Source organism: Scomber scombrus, chromosome 12 (assembly GCF_963691925.1).
Source record: "Scomber scombrus chromosome 12, fScoSco1.1, whole genome shotgun sequence".
In the NCBI taxonomy this organism is placed as follows: Eukaryota; Metazoa; Chordata; class Actinopteri; order Scombriformes; family Scombridae; genus Scomber; species Scomber scombrus.
The window spans coordinates 27,381,948-27,400,074 of record NC_084981.1 but is presented as its reverse complement, the minus strand read 5'-3'; the positions used below and the strand labels follow the sequence as shown (position 1 = coordinate 27,400,074).

The 18,127-nt window shown below is 39.5% G+C and overlaps 1 protein-coding gene across 1 annotated transcript; it reads right to left on the bottom strand.

Annotated features, from left to right (window-relative positions):
* Positions 1–7,606: 7,606 nt before the first annotated feature.
* LOC133991545 (mucin-2-like) lies at positions 7,607–15,198 on the bottom strand. Its single transcript, XM_062430001.1, has 5 exons — positions 15,094–15,198; positions 14,116–14,227; positions 12,815–12,910; positions 7,661–10,289; positions 7,607–7,616 (listed from the first exon to the last, which is right to left on the bottom strand). Exons 1-5 carry the CDS (start codon positions 15,136–15,138, stop codon positions 7,607–7,609), a joined length of 2,892 nt encoding a protein of 963 aa, XP_062285985.1. The 5' UTR covers positions 15,139–15,198.
* Between the last annotated feature and the right edge of the window lie 2,929 nt (positions 15,199–18,127).

The following is an 18,127-nucleotide window of genomic DNA, read 5'->3' as shown; positions in this document are numbered from 1 at the left end:
AGATCCGCCTAAGTCTAATGACGTCACGGCAGCGCATCCTCTTCATGTTCATCATCACAGCAGAGATGAAGAAGGTTACAGATTAATAGTTTGTATTTAATATGTAATAAGTAATGTAACTATTTCAATGACTTCATCAGAGTAATGTAACTTATTACATTTGATGACTTTTCTAATGTTCTAACCAATGTTTTCAGCTGTTAGGGGTAAATGTTCCCAATAAGCACCAAAATCTAAGTCCAGCAGTGTTTCATGGATACTGACATGATTTATAAGGGAGATCATTTCTTATAAAGCAACATTTATCTCTCATTTGAAAATGTATTCATTAGTTCATGTAGATGTTGGAATATAAAATAAAGATATTTGATGAATAAAGTGGGTTTAATTGGTACTGTGACTCCATTTAAGTCCATGTGTGCTCCAAATAAGCCCACATCATGATTTATTTACTAAATATTAAAAATAATATTGATTTCAAAGAATTAAAAACAGCAATATATGTATTCAGTAACATGTTAAATATTAAAAAATGAGGGAAAAACCCTCCTGAGTAAAATGTTAAAGGTCTGATTCAGATGTAACCTCCTTTGTAATCATCTACATTTTCATCAGTAACTGTAATTTAATGACACATTTCTTCTCAGTAATTAGTTACATTTATTTATGATTAAATTACGTAATACTGTAACACATTAGTTACTCTGCATGTATGTATTTCAACACAGCACAGGCTGTTAGAGTTTTAATTGCTTTTTGTTTTTTTATAGTGTTTAATTGAGTACATTTAGGCCATTGTTTGAACTCTTTGCTAAAGGCAATAACACATGATGTCCTTTTGCAAATTTCCCCATTGTGGGACTAATAAAGGAATATCTTATCTTAATATCTTATACATTTAGATTTATGGATATGGAATTAGGCTGTTATAATAATAATAAGTGTCTTCTGAGTATTATTTTCCAGGTGATCAAACAATACATTCTTCCAAAGTGAAATAAAACTTTCATCAATATTTTCAGTAATGAAAGCACAAGAAGCCAGAAAGTCTTCACTTTAAAAAAAAAACATTATTTGATAGAATTAATGAATGAATGTAAAATAAATTGTACTGGTCATTAAGTGCAGATTAAGCCGAAGCTCTTCTTCCATACCATCATCGTCCTGATCATTAACACAACTCTACTCTGTTCTAATCTATTGCTCCACTTTACACAGCCAAACTGTTTTAGAAAACCTATTTCATGAAGTTATTGTTCAATCAGTGTTTTCTGTCCATTATACGTCACTGGCCACTTCATTAGGTACACCTGGGCAATCCAATACAACAGTACTGGGTACAGTAGTGGGTGGTGGTGTACTGGAGGGCGTTATATTAAAGAGTGTTTCTAATATTTCGTCCGACTTAATTAACATAGATGAGACACTTTTCAATATAATGCACTCCAGTACACCATCACCACCCACTACAACCTCAATAATAAACATAAAGTAGAATTATCACCTTTCTGACAATGCCAACAAAAACTGAAAGTGTATAAGCTCCATAAAAGTAGAGTTTATGGCAGAGCTGTTGCATTGGATTTGATTAGCTTGCACAGGTGTACCTAATGAAGTGGCTGTTGAGTTGTGTATGTCATCATGTACAACAATATACTAACAGAAAATACAACATTTGGACAATTAATTAACAAACAAATGAGTCATTTCTAACCCTCTCCAAACCAATCATCAATCATCAGTCATAAGCATCTTTACCATCCTTCATTTCTCCCTATCCTTACATCTAGTAGCACAGGTAACATTCAATATTAACACTATAGAGCAGCACTGACAGGAAAATAAGTGAAAAAGGAGAATAAATGAAATTAAAACTGTGATATTGACTCAATGTTTTAGTGACATTCAGTACTTTTCCACTAGCGCCTGCATGTTTCTGCATATTCAGTCTCATTATTTTGGAGTATAAATCATTTCTGTTGCTTCGATGATTCAATCTTTCTGAGTTGGCGTATTTTCAATCGAGTCCAGTTATTCATGATTAACGTGCACAGTGAGAGAAAGATATTTTTTTCATTCTTTGAAGAGACGCGCCGCTGAAGTTATGTAAATCTCACAGTTATCCATGATGGTGGTGTTTTTGAGAATAAGTGTGGATATATTACATAAATGTGTCGTTTAATTAGTGTTAGACAGATGTGAAGAAATGCGGTTTGTTGTTTTAAGGATGGGGGCTGGTGCTGCACTCAGTTTTATATATGTGTCTGTGTTTGTGTGTGTGTGTGTGTGTGTGTGTGTGTGGTTGTGACTCACACCATCATCTCTATCACAGAGTCGTGACTGAGGGAGGATTTGACTTGGCAAAGATTGCCTCCGTCACCCCACACACACACACACACACACACACACACACACACACACACACACACACACACACACACACACACACACACACACACACACACACACACACACACACACAGTCGGCAGTGATGGAGAGAAAGTATGCAGAGTGCATGTAGATACAAATATAGCCCCAAAAAAAAAATGCAGCTAAAGAGGAGGAGAGTCAGTCATAGAAGCAGAAACAGAGAGAGTGGATGGAGATAAATGGAGCCAATAGAGAGATGTTGAACTGACAGCTCCACCTGCTGTTCATTAAGCACCTCGGCAGGTAGCTCTGTGACGTGCTTTAATTGCAGGACACACACACACACACACACACACACACACACACACACACACACACACACACACACACACACACACACACACACACACACACACACACACACACACACACACACACACACACACACACACACACTGATCATCAGAGAACACGAGACATACTCTGTTTAAAGTGCTGCTTTTAATAAAATAAAATCTTTTCTATCATTATTGCAAAATTCAAAACACACATCCAGGAAAATACACTCTCTCTTATATCTAACAGCAAATAAGCCAAAAAAGAAAAACACACTTGATATGCTTCCTCCTCTCTCATTTTCTCTGTTCTGCAGTGGATGAAGAACTGAAACGAGGATGGAGGAGAAAGTCTGAGGAAGAGTAGCAGCAGCAGGAGGAGGAGGAGGATCATTTGGAGTCCTGATCCATCGTGGGCTCTAAAGAGAGAGAAAACAGAAGAAGTTAGAGTGCATTTTTGTTTTCTTATGTCTCTGTACACAATTTAATGCATCAGTTCAGTGAAAAATGTGAATTAATCATCTGCACTGTGGTGTTATAGAGCTGAGACATCATGTTCCAGAGGTAAAAATACACACATCATTCATAATCTCCATAGGAAAATCGGATTAGTCCGCCACAGCAGTTATCGGAGAAAAAAACGACTCAACGCACTAAAACTGAAAGAGTTCATCAGTCGGGTTCATCACGTTACCATGGAGATCTTAGCTACTCCTCAGTATAAGAGCCAAATCGATACAAGATTTTTAAAAACTCAATACCAAACAATATGAGAGAGTATTTACATAAACATACATATAGATAATTAATATTGGTTATAATAATGGGGACTAAAATAAGGCCATTTTGCAGTTAAGGATGTTTTACAGTTGAAAAATGAACTTCTGCCCTCTGGTGGACAAATGATGTAATTTCTGATTTACTAAAACATATTTTTGGCATTTCTGTAAATTTCTTGTTATTTATTGGCCGACATTAGATAAAACACTTCAGATAATATTGGCTATGGTTGAAATTAGTGATTATTTTTTATTAGCAATTAATCTGTCATTTATTTCCTCAATTAATCAGTTACATATTTGGTCCATAAAATGGTGAAAAATTACATTCAAAGTCCAAGATGACGTCTTCAAATATCTCTTTTTGTCCTGACCAACCCAAAAAATATTCACTTTATCATCATAGAGGACTAAAGAAACCAGAAAATATTAACATTTAAGAAGCTGGAATAAGAGTATTTGGACATTTTCATCTTTAAAAATTACTTGAATGATAATTGATTAATCATTGCAGCTCTAATATCGTCAATGTGCTACTTGTTACTGATGATCTTGTCAGTATAGATATAATATTTATATTTATTTTATATGAACTGAATCATCACCTCTTACATAATAGCAGGTTCATTAAGTCCAAGAGTTTAAATGTGTTATAAAGGGATTTTTCTAAAGAAGACTAATGAGGATTTTACTGTCACTGATCGTGCTCTGTTTACAAAGACTGTGTACTGAGTCATTTCTCTCTCTTCATCCTTCTTCCCTCCATCTCTCTCTTTTCATCTTTCTTCCCCTCCATCTCTCTCTCTTCTCTCACCGGTGAAGGTGAACTGAGGGAAGCTGCTCAGGTCTCCTCCTCCATAAAGTCTCTGGAGTTTAGCAGTCTCCTCTGATAGGGACTTCTCATAATCTGGATCCATCTCCACTGGTTCTCCACTCAGTCTGAGAGGAGGAGAGGAGAGGAGAGGAGAGGAGAGGAGAGGAGAGGAGAGGAGAGGAGAGGAGAGGAGAGGAGAGGAGAGGAGAGAGAGGAGAGAGAGGAGAGAGAAGAGGAGGAGAGAGGAGGGGAGAGGAGAGGAGAAGAGAGGAGAGGAGAAAAGAGGAGGAGAGAGAAAGAGGAGAGGAGAGGAGAGGAGAGGAGAGAGGAGAGGAGAGGAGAGGAGAGGAGAAGAGAGAGGAGAGGAGAGGAGAGGAGAGGAGAGGAGAGGAGAGGAGAGGAGAGGAGAGGAGAGGAGAGGAGAGGAGAGGAGAGGAGAGGAGAGTAGAGGAGAGAGGGGATGAGAGGAGGAGAGAGAAAGAGGAGAGGAGAGGAGAGGAGAGGAGAGGAGAGAGGAGAAGAGAGGAGAGAGAGGAGAGGAGAGGAGAGGAGAGGAGAGGAGAGAGAGGAGAGGAGAGGAGAGGAGAGGAGAGGAGAGGAGAGGAGAGGAGAGGAGAGGAGAGGAGAGGAGAGAAGAGAGAGGAGAGGAGAGAAAATGTTAAATTGCATCTACATCAGCAGCTTTTATAACCTCGTATTATTCAAAACCTACAGATTCATCAATTACTTAAGGCCATAAAGAAATAATTCGTCAATTTTGGGGGAGATTTGCTGTTTTTTATTTAGTTAAATGAGAAGATCTCCACCAATTTTCATATCTATGCATATTCCTTCAAGCAGCTGAAGCATTAAAATCAGCTGTGTTTTGGTTGTTCAGAAGCAGTCCAGCAGCACAAGATAGTAGAAGTAGTTTTCCTATATTTCATTTTAATAGTTAATCATTTCTCTCTCTACTGTACAGTACCTGCTCATGTTGTCATACTCTCTGATCTTCTCCAGGAAAACGTCTCTGCACTGGATCCAAATCTGACACAACACACACACACACACACACACACACACACACACACACACACAATAAAAACAGTACTGTTCAAATCAAACCTCATGTTTTTGAACTTATATGAATTTATTCGTAAAAGATCCACACATATGGGAGCGACAGTGAGGTTTAAAGATACAAAAACACTTGGATACAATTAAGCAAAGATTATGCTATATTTAATTGTTATTCCTCTGAATACTGGGCTGATTAAAACTACCTGTGACTGTGTTTGTGAGTCTCACCTGCGTGTGTCCCTGCACCTTCCTGAACCTCCAAATCTTCATATTTTACTCCCTCCTCCTCCTCCTTCTCTTCCTCCTCTTCCTGTCCTAGCACCACCTCCTTCTTAGCAGGGAGAGGTGGAAGATCAACGGCCTCTTCTACAGCCACCATGTCAGCGACCTCTGACCCTGTGGCAGCTGTTTCTATGGTAACAACCACAAAAAAAGGACAGATGACGGTCTGCAGAACTTTACAAAGTGCTCCTCTGCTCTTATCTCAGTTTAAATAAGCTCTTCTGTTTCTAAAGTCTCCGCAACAGAGTTTAAAGCAATATATCAACTGTTTGTGCATCAACTATGGAGCTAGATCCAGGAGATTTAGCATAAAGACAGCACCTCTTTAATCCACAAGTTACTATATTTTATTTTATTTCTTTGATCTGCACACAAAACGAAATGTAAAAACAACAATTAGTGATTTTACAGTGAATTACATGCTGAAACAATTTCTTGACACATATAATTTTTATCAGTTTGGCCAGTAAATCTATCCAGTGTCTCATCTAACATTGCCATCTTTATAGTTTCCTTCTTAAATTACATTAATGTTTCTTTTTCCTTTTAACACTGTTTTATGCGCCTTTTAGGCCCTTTTCATGTAAAGCACTTGGTGTATGTAATTTATTTTTCTTGTAAAGACCTGAGCTGCATTTCTTGTAAGAAAGGTGCTATAAATAAAGTTATTATTATTATGAAAACTGATCTTCCAGAGTACTGTTCATCCATCTTTTGGCGCATTAACTGTGGTTTGATAACTAGGCCAGAGCCACGCTAGCTGTTTCCCCCTCTGCCAGCTGACAGAGCATTTCTCTTGAAGCTAAGTATCCATGTTAAATGTTTTGTTTTTTAACCTTTGAAGAGGCCCGGTAGTTATAGGCATCAGCTGTGACGTCATAAATCAACTTCACAACAGGTGACATCAGTCTTAAATGCTGACCAAACTTTCCTCGAAGCTGCCTTTCAATCCTACTCTCTGCAAAGCAAAGAGCAGATACTCAACAGTTTAACTGTCTTATATTTGCATCATATCTGCTTAATATGAACTGCTTTGCCAAACCCGACTGCCAGCCGTCATCCTTACTTATATAGCTACACCACTAGATATGTTATTTTACTTTAATTTAATTATTATATTATTACTGCCATTCTATTTTTTAAATATTCTTATTGATTGTGTCTGTTTCTTTAGTCTTTTTAATCTTTTTTCAACCTAGTTTTTAATCTAGCTTTTTATTAAACTATATCTTTATTTCATTTTACTTTGTTTTGTCTTCTTAACCTATTTTAATCTAGTTTTCTTGCTTTTTTGTTGCTTTTCTTCATGTTATCCTTTGTCTAAACTAGTCGATCAACTGTGAAGCACTTTGAACCACATTAACCTGTATGAAAGCTGCTATGTATAAATAAAGTTTGATTGATTGATTCATTGACAAATAACTAAAGAAGACTTTCTCTGACCTAGTGCATCTTTAAAGCATCCTTTAATCCTACCTGCATCTATGTTTACAGCTACATTGGTGGCCAACCCAACTCACTTGATAGGCAAATGTATCTGAATGCCCAACCACCATCAACTATATAACTGGTCCCACTCACTTTACCAGTAGCCACTAACAGGAATGGTCACAATCTTGGCATTTAACTCTCAGCAAGAAAGCAAATTATCGTATTTTCCACACTGTCAAACTATTCATTTTTGTTGTATCTATGACCTCCTTCCTCCTTGTCTTTGCTTCTCCTCTAACAGGAGTCTCACTCACCATCCAGATTATTCTCTCTCACAACCTCCTGACCAGTCCGGCTTTCCTCTGCGTGTCCAGGAATGGAAAACAGCAGCTCCTCCATCAGCTCGTCTGTCTGCAGAGCTTCAGAAAGATCGTCGGCTTCAGGCAGGGACAGAGACTCAACAGTAAGAGCTTCAGTCATCTCTTCAAACGCTACACCGTCTTCTACCGCCACCGTCTTCTCTCCAGCGAGGATTTCAGCTTCCTCTTCAAAATAAGCCGAGGTTTCATTTAGAGACTCGCTCTCTAGCGTTCCGAAAGACGCCTCGATTTCAGCCAACGTCACAGACTCCAGACTCATGGCCTCCAAAACGCTTCCATCCTGCTCTTTGGACTCTTTTTCTGCCTCCTGAACGATCGCTTCACCTTCTTTCCTCTCGATGAGTAAAGCGTCAAGTGGCTGCGTCAGTCCTTGCTCAGAACCGAACATAGACTCCAGGAAGACAGACGCCTCGGCTTCTAACGCGTCTACGGCCTCGGAGATGGAATCTAGCGCTAACATTTCAGCCTCTATTGTGCCTTCGAGATCAGCAACATCCTCTTTTTCCATCTTACCCTCCATTTTCTCCTCTTTAGCGAGTCCGTCAGCTTTGTTCTGGAGTGCGTCCCTCGTTTCTTGCAGAGCTTCACACTCAAGGCTTCGGACTTCAGTTTGGACGTCTGCTAACGTTATCGATTCCAGCGTCATAGCTTCGTCTTCTTTGCTCGATTTCTCTACGCTGGTAGAAGTTTCGGAGAGCACGGCGGGAACATGACAGAGAATCTCTTTCACCAACATACCAGTTTCACCTTCTAACTCGTGAAGATCTTCGGACAGAGTTTCCCATTTTGAGAGAACTTCGGTTAAAGTTTCGGTCGAGTTTTCGGTTTCAGCGGCGGCTTTGAGTTCGGCTCCGACCCCCGTCTGGACCAGCAGCTCCTGGAGTCGTTTCTCTGCTTTCTCGTCGAGATCTGATTTCGCTAGCAGGAGTTCGTCGGTTTTTAAAGACTTTACTAAAACCTTCGCTAAATTTAAAGTTACGGCCTCTAAATTCATTTCTTCAGCGACCTCAACAACAACATTTCCTGAGGATGATTCGACTGTAGATTTGACTTCATTTATCAAAGGCAAGGCTGCTGATTCTTGCACAGTTTGGATTAAGGCAGCATGTGAAAGGCTTTCTTCTACTCCAGTTTCTACTTTAGGCTCTACTGGACCTTCAGCAACAGCAGCTGTACTCTCTATTGTAGTTTCTATTAATGGTTCTACTTTTGCTGTCTGTGTGAAGTCGATCACTCCTGAGTCTGTGCTGTTGGTTCGAACTTCGTTACCTGGAGCATCTACTGTTATTTCTACTCTTCGTCCAGCAACAGCAGCTCTACTCTCTGCTATTTCCAAATCAGTGGTGCTTGTTTCTACTGATGGCTCTATTGTAGTTTCTATTAAGGGTTCTACTTTTGCGGTCTGTGTGAAGTCAATCCCTCTAGAGTCAATGCTTTTGGTGTGTACCTCTTCAGCTGCAGCATCTACTATAGGCTCTACTGTACCGCCAACTACAGCAGCAGCTCTAGTTTCTAGTGCTTCTACGGGAGGAGGATTGGTGTCTACTTGTGATTCTACTGTAATTTCTATTATGGGTTCTACTTTTGAGGTCTGTGTGAAGTCAATTGCTCGTGAGTCTGTGCTGTTGCTGGTTCGTACTTCTTTACCTGAAGCATCTACTGCAGTTTCTACCGTCTCAGCAACAGCAGCTCTACTCTCTAGAGGAGATCTGCTGGTTTCTATTGATGCTTCTACTGTAGTTTCTATTAAGGGTTCTTCTTTGGTAGATAGCTTAACAGGAGCTGAGTCTGTGCTGCTGGGTTGTAGTGTTTGAGCTGCTGTATCTGCTTCGGCATCTATTGTTGGCTTTATTGTACTTTCAGGGACAGCAGCTCTACTCTCTAGCATACCCAGAGCAGATGTGTTGGACTCTACTGATGCTTCTACTGCAGTTTCTATTAAGGGTTCTTCGTTGGCAGTGTGTAAAAGGTTAATCTCTCCTATGTCTGTGCTATTGGTTCGTACTTCTTCAGCCAGAGCTTCTACTTGAGCTTCAGCTGTTTCTAGAGCAGAGATGCTGGCCTCTACTGATGGCTCGATTGTAGTTTCTATTAAAGGTTCTACTGTGGCAACAACCCCTGAGTCAATGCTTTTTGTGTGTACTTCTTCAGCTGCAGCATCTACTATAGGCTCTACTGGACCATCAACAACAGCAGTGCTAGTTTCTAGTGCTTCTACAGGAGGAGGACTGGCCTCTACTGGGGACTCTATTGCAGTTTCTATTAAGGGTTTTACTGTGGTGGTTTGTGAGGCGTCAACAGCTCCAGAGTCAATGCTTTTGGTCTGTACCTCTTCAGCTGCAGCATCTACTGTAGGGTTTATTGGACCAGGACCAGGACTAGCCTCTACTGGTGATTCTATTGCAGTTTCTATTAACGGTTCGATTGCAACAGCTGCAGAAGATGATGTTTCCACGTTTGTCTTTATCATGTAGGTTGATGAGGAGGACAGTGCTGGCTCTGCAGCTGCTTTGCTTTCTACTGTTTCAGCTGAAGTTTGACATTTTGGTGGAGCTACTGGTGCAGGAGTTGTGCTGGAGTTCGTGGTTGTAGCAACAGTCACATTAGAAACAGCATCAGCAGTAAAGACCTGAGAAGACTGCTGAGGTGTTTCAGAGGAAAAAGAAGTCTTTGGTTTTGTTGGAGAAGCTGATTCTGATTCTGTGGAAACTGGTGCTATATTCTCCTTGGGAAGACTAGAAGCAGCAGGAGGAACACTTGAGGTGGGGACCTTCACGGAGGAGGAAGAGGAGGAGGCACGAGGTTTGGTAGACATGGAAGAGGCTTGGGCAGGTCGAGCTGTAGGATGAGGAGGAGAGAGGAGTAAAGGAGAATGTGAAGGAGATGGAGAAGGAGTAGAGAGGTGAGTAAAAACCACTCAGCACAGACATAACACAATAATAGAAATAATTGTCAGAGCATCTTCTTTAATCTGTCTTGTCTTCACTTCACTTCACTTTAGAGTCTGTCGTTTTCAGTACAGTATTGAAAAGAAATACTCGGTGTACAACATATAGGCAGATATAACATACTGAACAATAAACAGTAATCACAATATTCCTAAATAATGAAGAACTGCATGTAACAAAATGAAAGAAGCAGGACTTCGAGTTTAAGAGGTAGATCTCATTGAAACAGCTAAAAACTGTTCTTATACCCGATGGTCTTGATGGATAAAGACCTGAAAATGTAACTTTAACCTTGAAGTACTTTGCTTGTTGCACTACTTCTTTGTCATTTCTCATGCACATGTCTACTTCCAGTCATTTGTTACTTTAGTGGTTTAAAAAAAAATGGCCATCTAGCGCTCATCTCATTGCACTCGTCAACTACTTGAGAATTTATACCATGAATCTTTTTGAATCACTGTCCTTGATGGCCACTTTGGATAAAAGCATCTGCCAAATGACAAAAAATGTGAAATCTAATGTAAAAAGAAGAGCTGTGGTGCCTCCCAGAGGACAGAGGTTGAAAAGGAGAGTGAGGAGCAGTGGCGGCTGGTGACAAAAATGTTTGGGGGGGCGCAGTTTGATGGTTGGTGGTCCTAGGGTTAGTGTCAAATAAGCCGTAGCACCACTTCATACCGCAGCAAAAAAATATAAATAAGAAAGAAAAACTAATCTAAAAACAACACAACATACTATAATGTCCCCTGGTTTGTCCCAGGATGGTATCTCTGACCCACAGAGAGAGGAATACAAAATTATAACCAGATATGATAAAATGCCCATTTCACTCACGTCACCTAAAGATACCAGCAGTTAAAGCAGAGTTACCAATAAGGTAATATGCTTAAAAAGAGACACCACCTATATTTTAGTTATTGTGTCTTCAGTCCTGATTTCACTGTAATCTGTTAGTTGTTGCAATACCTAAACATGACAATAGATGGCGCATTAAGCACCATACACTGCTGTGATTAGGCATAATTTATTTAACTTATTTTAATAATGAAATGTACCCAAATCAACTGTAATAGTCAAAATTACTTCCATCATTTCTTATCCTGCATTTATGCATTTTAGTTTTTTACACTTCATAGTTATGTCTTTTATAAAGTATTTTTTAACACTTTACAATATTAATAACAGCAATGCAGCTACTACCTGATCTTTTATATGTCCTGTTGGAGCTGCTGGATGCAGCCACTGACTGAATCTATGTTCCTCTTCTGGAGCTTGGCATAGCAGAGGTCTACATGTGGCCAGATGTGGTGAAACAGCTGCAGAAAGAGCTCAGCAATGCTAAGTCTACTAAAAACAACTTAGCTCCATGCTATTGTCTCGATGGCTGCAGCTTTCTGTTTGATTTTTTTCAGAGAGATGTTTTAGGTCTCGTTCCCCTGTCGTTGTCCACAACGTTTCGGTGCTGACACTTTGAAACAGCAAACAGATAAAGCAATAAAAGGAATAACTCACACTGCATCCAGCTAGCCAGCTCCGTTTATCATAACAGCAGCAGGAGAAACTCTCAGCTCCTCCATCACCTGCTGCTGCTTTATCCTCTTTCTCTCTTCTAGTGAAAGTCTTTTGAAATTAGGTTTTTGTAGAGAAATTACAAAATAATCTTCTTTAATTTCCGCGGCTCCACTTTAACGTCATCTCCTGAACCTACCGTCAGCAGGAGTTTGGATGACAGCAGCTGACGGGAAGGCGTGAATGACAGCCGGAACTGTCCAATCACAGTAGATTAAAAAACATGAAACAACAACAATTCGCTGCCAATAAAAGTGGGCGTGTCCGGGGCGCACTGAGCTGCGCCCCGTGGGAAACGTGACGCAGGCCAATGAGAGAGCAGCCTCAGGTCACATGCTTGTCAAAAGTTTGAGGGCTTGCATTGACTTCCATTAGTCCGGCGCCCCACATACAGGAAGTACATATAGAAATTAATAAAATACCATTTGGAATCGATTTAAAATGAATGATGACAGGTGCTTAGAGGTTAACAGGACCATCTTGCTAACAAATACTATTTATTTCATAATTATTTAGCATTTTCTAATTCATTTATGTTTAATATGTTTAAGTAGATTTTGGCCAGATATTTGATGGGGGCGGCGCCCCAGCGCCCCGCATTGACCGGCCGCCACTGGTGAGGAGTATTTTTGCATGATTCCTATAATCTGCTCTAATCTAATTTTCAGAGCGTCTGAACAGCCTGACATGAACAACAAGTGAAATCGAGCAGGTGTGATGAAGGAAGGATATGGTCAATTGAGCTTTAAAATCCCCAGAATTAAATCCTGTTCATTGTGATTATTTATATTGAAAATCTATTGTGTAAAAAAACAAAAAACACCTCTTTCCCTTAATTGATTTTCCCACCTTTACCAGCAGGAGGCGCTGTGTCTGGCCTCTTCTGAGAGAAGAGTTGCTCCAGGAGTTTGTTGACATCCAACGCTGGCTGAGGTTTTGCTTTTTCTGCCAGTGAACAAAAACAAAAAAGGAAGAAAAAAATGCTGAGAATGAAAGGTTATAATGAGATGATTAAGTTTGAGCAAAACACAAAATCCCTTCTAACTCCATCTGTGCTGCACGCATAGACTGTATATAAAATGGACGTAACATCCGTGAGGTCAACCATTGGTTTGTGGATTGCTGCTTGGAAACGAATAGTATCGGATCTGAGTAGCGCCATCTTGAAAATTTCAGGTGCATGCCGGGTAAAAAAAAACACGGATTCTACTTATATGGGCATCAGGAGGAGCAAGAGGCGCCCTCCTGAACCTGTGAACCAATCAACCTGTCAATCACGACGTAGCCACGCCCTAATGCATACCCTGCTTTATCGTCACATATAAAATCAGGGAGGCCAAAATGTCCCAAATGAACATCATACTGCATTGAAGAAGGCTTTAAACTAGCGATTGAGACCATAAACACATTTTGAAAACGTTTACTGAGGTTAGAAATCAAGTAAGAAGTTGGTGAATTCTCCATTGACTAGTATAGAGACGGAAGTCCTTTTGACACCAAAACGGTCGCCCCCTGGTGGCCTTTTGATAGAATACAGTTTTAAATTACTTCCACGTATACTTCTACAGTATAACAAGAAAAAGTTTCTTATTAACAAGAAAATGTTTTTCTATATTTGTTATAATGATAAAGTTTTCTTACAGCTGTACTTCCTTTTACTACGACAAACAAACCAAAGTGAAAAGTGAAGCAAACCACAATGTTTTTATAACAATGTGTTGATCTGTGTATTTCAGCTGTGTCTCATTAACTGTGAGTGAAACATAGTGGCCACATTGCCCCTAAAGGCTTCTTCAGTCTGTTTTTTACCTGTCTGTCATTATTCTTTTGACCAATAAAATCCCAATAAATAATTTCTTCAGAGACAGACAGACCATAAAAAAACAGACGTTCTAAATTAATTGTTTTACCTATTAATGGGTTCTCAATTGATTTGCCACTATTCAATATAACGCAAAAAAATATCAGACTATAAAACTCCATATATGATGATGGTTTCTCTCTATATTACCCACTCCTTGCACATAAGAACTGGTAACATCTAAAGGTTTTTCTATCTGATGTGGCAGTATATCTATATCGTCATTTACTCTTTTAGTTTTGTAGGAAGAATAAAATAATGAATACAAATATGAACAGATTAAACAGACGTGTTTTCTTACTGATGTGTGTCTTGCGTGGTGGTTTTCTGTCTGATGGTTTGGAGCTGAACAGAGCCGCTTGTGGCCTCCACACGACTCTGCACAACTCCCTGTGAATACACTGCGCGCACACACACACACACACAAACACACAAACACACACACACACACACACACACACACACACACACACACACACACACACACACACACATTTGAACAGTTACTTTTCCAGTAGTAATACCTTGAAGCTACATTATATTATGTTTATATTATGGGGAATAGTCAAAGTCAAAATGCCATGTATTATGGCTACTATTACCTTAAATGGAAATATACTAAATGCATCATTTAGCACATATTTCTCCACAATGTCTCTCTTAAAACAGCAGTTAGGTGTCTAAATGACCAGTGAAAGAGGTTTTCCTGGCGGTAATCATTCCTCCTGTTCATACTGACTATTTAAAGGCATTTAAAAGTAGATGATCAGCTTCTATTGAGCTTCATCAGTGTGAGTTAGTCATATCAAGTGATATCTGACACATTTACAGCGTTTTTAGCATCATATTCCCTCTTAGTGTTTCCCTGTTGAGCTGTGGTGGAAGAAGTATAGTAACAAAAAAACTTTGGTACTAAAAACACTGTAACGTTGAAACATAGAAGATGAAGATTTGACTCATTTGGACAAAGCTGAAGCTTCATATTAGCTTTAGATCAACTTTTAAATACATTTTTGAATAGTAAGTTCTTTATAAAGGGATCTTCTGATGGTCAGTATGAACAGGAGGAATGATTACAGCAAGAAAAAGCATGTTTCAATGTGTATTTTGGCTCCTGACTGTTGTTTAAAGACAGACTTGAACAACTGTGAACCGGTCATGGCTTTTCATTCACAAACTTTTGCACACAACACTTAATTTGAGTGAGTAAACATGCAATGTAGCAACAATAAGCTTAAATGCTCACCATAAAATGTAATGTACTTACTCTCACACATAATCCTGGTCCTCTTCTCAATAATACAGCAGCCATGATATTTGGAGTTTTAAAAAAGAGAGATATTTATATAATAACTATAATCTGAGCAGGACAAACAGTTTGGTGCGTTCAGGTACCGCTCTGTCGCGCTGGAAAAGTACTAAATGTCCCGACTCCCCTGCATCTCCAGCATCGCAGTGTTACTATAATTTTATGGTTTTGGACAAACGAGGATTATTCGAAATAGCAACAAAAATGCACTAAATGCTAACATAACAAATTAAATGAAATAACGTGGCACAAAATCTAAACGCAACACTCCACGTGTGTGTCAGTCTGAGCGGATTAACATTAAACTGACTGTTTGTTTATAATCTATCTGTCTGACATGTTTGTGATAGAGGATCTGTCCTGACTCCTGTGAGACTTTACATCGTTACATAAAGCTTTCTTTAAAGCCTCTGAACAAACAGACTGATCAGCTGTTAAAATACACACAAACACACGTGTTTCCGGTCAGTATCTTCAAATTAAAGTACTCAGCTCCTCTACTTCAGTAAAATTACTGCAGTATTATGAGTGATGTAGTATGCAGTATTGCAGTAAAAGTACTGCAGTATTATGAGCGATGTAGTATGCAGTATTACAGTTAAAGTACTGCAGTATTATGAGTGATGTAGTATGCAGTATCACAGTAAAAGTACTGCAGTATCATGAGTGATGTAGTATGCAGTATTACAGTAAAAGTACTGCAGTATTATGAGCGATGTAGTATGCAGTATTACAGTAAAAGTACTGCAGTATTATGAGCGATGTAGTATGCAGTATTACAGTAAAAGTACTGCAGTATTATGAGCGATGTAGTATGCAGTATTACAGTAAAAGTACTGCAGTATTATGAGTGATGTAGTATGCTGTATTACAGTAAAAGTACTGCAGTATTATGAGTGATGTAGTATGCAGTATTACAGTAAAAGTACTGCAGTATTATAGTGATGTAGTATGCAGTATTACAGTAAAAGTACTGCAGTATTATGAGTGATGTAGTATGCAGTATTACAGTAAAAGTACTGCAGTATTATGAGTGATGTAGTATGCAGTATTACAGTAAAGTAGTGGTTTGGTCCTCTGACTGATATATTATTATATATGACATCATTAGATTATTAATAGTGAAGCATCAGTGTTAGAGCAGCATGTTACTGTTGTAGCTGCTGGAGGTGGAGCTAGTTTACACTACTTTATATACAGTTGGATGAGTTGTGTGCGTCTTTACGCACGGCGGATACACTTGGATTGAGACGTAGTCTGCTGCAGTTGTGTGTTGATAGTCTACCTCTGCGTTCAACACAGGCTTTATTATGGTGAGGAAGTTGATGCCAAGTTAAGGTTGATTTTACAGTTTATTGTAGTGTTACACAGGACTCACATAATTGGCGGAATTGGGAATGTACAGCGATGTAATCTCAGCTGGAGATAAGACGCTAATATGGCGATATCCTAGTAACTAACCAACATGTATTAGTTTATAATTATCTGTGCTCACTAATTAACCAAATCATGGAGATGAATAGATGTAATAAAACGTGGCCTCGATATATTTCTCTCTCTTTGTACACTGATGCCAGCCAAAGCGATTTTATTTTGAAGGAACAGTTGGTTACTTCAGCTGTTTTTGGCTTCAGCTGTCTACTTTGACTCAGCCGTGGTCAGCTAGAGACAACGCCCCCTTTCATTACATGTGTGGCCACTGTGTGATGTCTCGATGCCTACTACTGCCCTGGTGCAGGTACAATGTTTGACAGCAAGGTGGCATAGTTGTCCCATTTAGTCTTCTGTTGGCTCATGCTGCTCTTCAGTTTGCAGGAGTCCTTTTTTGTCATGTCAGCTCCAGGCGGGGAGTCCCGGTCCTCTGAAATGATGCCAACGCGGAAGTAACTTAAAACTGCATTCTATCAAAAGGCCACCAGGGGGCGACCGTTTTGGTGTCAAAAGGACTTCAGTCTCTATACAAGTCAATGGAGAATTCACCAACTTCTCACTTGATTTATAACCTCAGTAAACGTTTTCAAAATGTGTTTATGGTCTCAATCGCTAGTTTAAAGCCTTCTTCAATGCAGTATGATGTTCATTTGGGACATTTTGGCCTCCCTGATTTTATATGTGACGATAAAGCAGGGTATGCATTAGGGCGTGGCTACGTCGTGATTGACAGGTTGATTGGTTCACAGGTTCAGGAGGGCGCCTCATGCTCCTCCTGATGCCCATATAAGAAGAATCCGTGTTTTTATTTTACCCAGCATGCACCTGAAATGTTCAAGATGGCAGTGCTCAGATCCGAAACTATTCGCTTCCAAGCAGCAGTCCACAAACCAGTGGGAGACGTCACGGATGTTACGTCCATTTTATATACAGTCTATGGTCAGCTCCAGGGTTCTGGTTTATATTATGGGGGGCAGAGCTCTATAAACCAATACAAACAATCAGTTTTGCATTGAATAGTGAATATAAAAGTATGCAGTATGTTGCATGCATGTCTGCACAGTGCAGCTCAAAGTCACTTAATATTGTACAGTTAGTACTGGACTACAAGAGAGTTGCAAGCCTGCGCAGGTAGTCATTTAAAGCTTTGAATGGGTCGGCTCGGTTCTGGAGGTGGGGTTGGTGTGGCCTGTACCTGGTGGGACCGAATGTGATATGATTTCACGAGGCCCAAAATCCATGACAGAGTCCCTGCCATACACATGTAATAATAAATAAATGATAGGATACAACTCTACCTAGGAGATCAATAGGACTACAAATTTGGCAGCTGATTGTTATGCTTACTATCAAGTTCTATGGTGCATCTCTCAGTATTCAACTGCAGTGATACCAGAGGTGATGTGGTGATCAGGTTATATGCATGTGCATAGGTTATATGATTACATCATTTCCTCTTTCAGGGAAACATTAAGTCTAATCAACAATTTTCAGTGTTCAAAAGACCCATCATAATCTGGGTTCCCTCGTCTATCATCAGCTAACGTACAAGTAACGTACT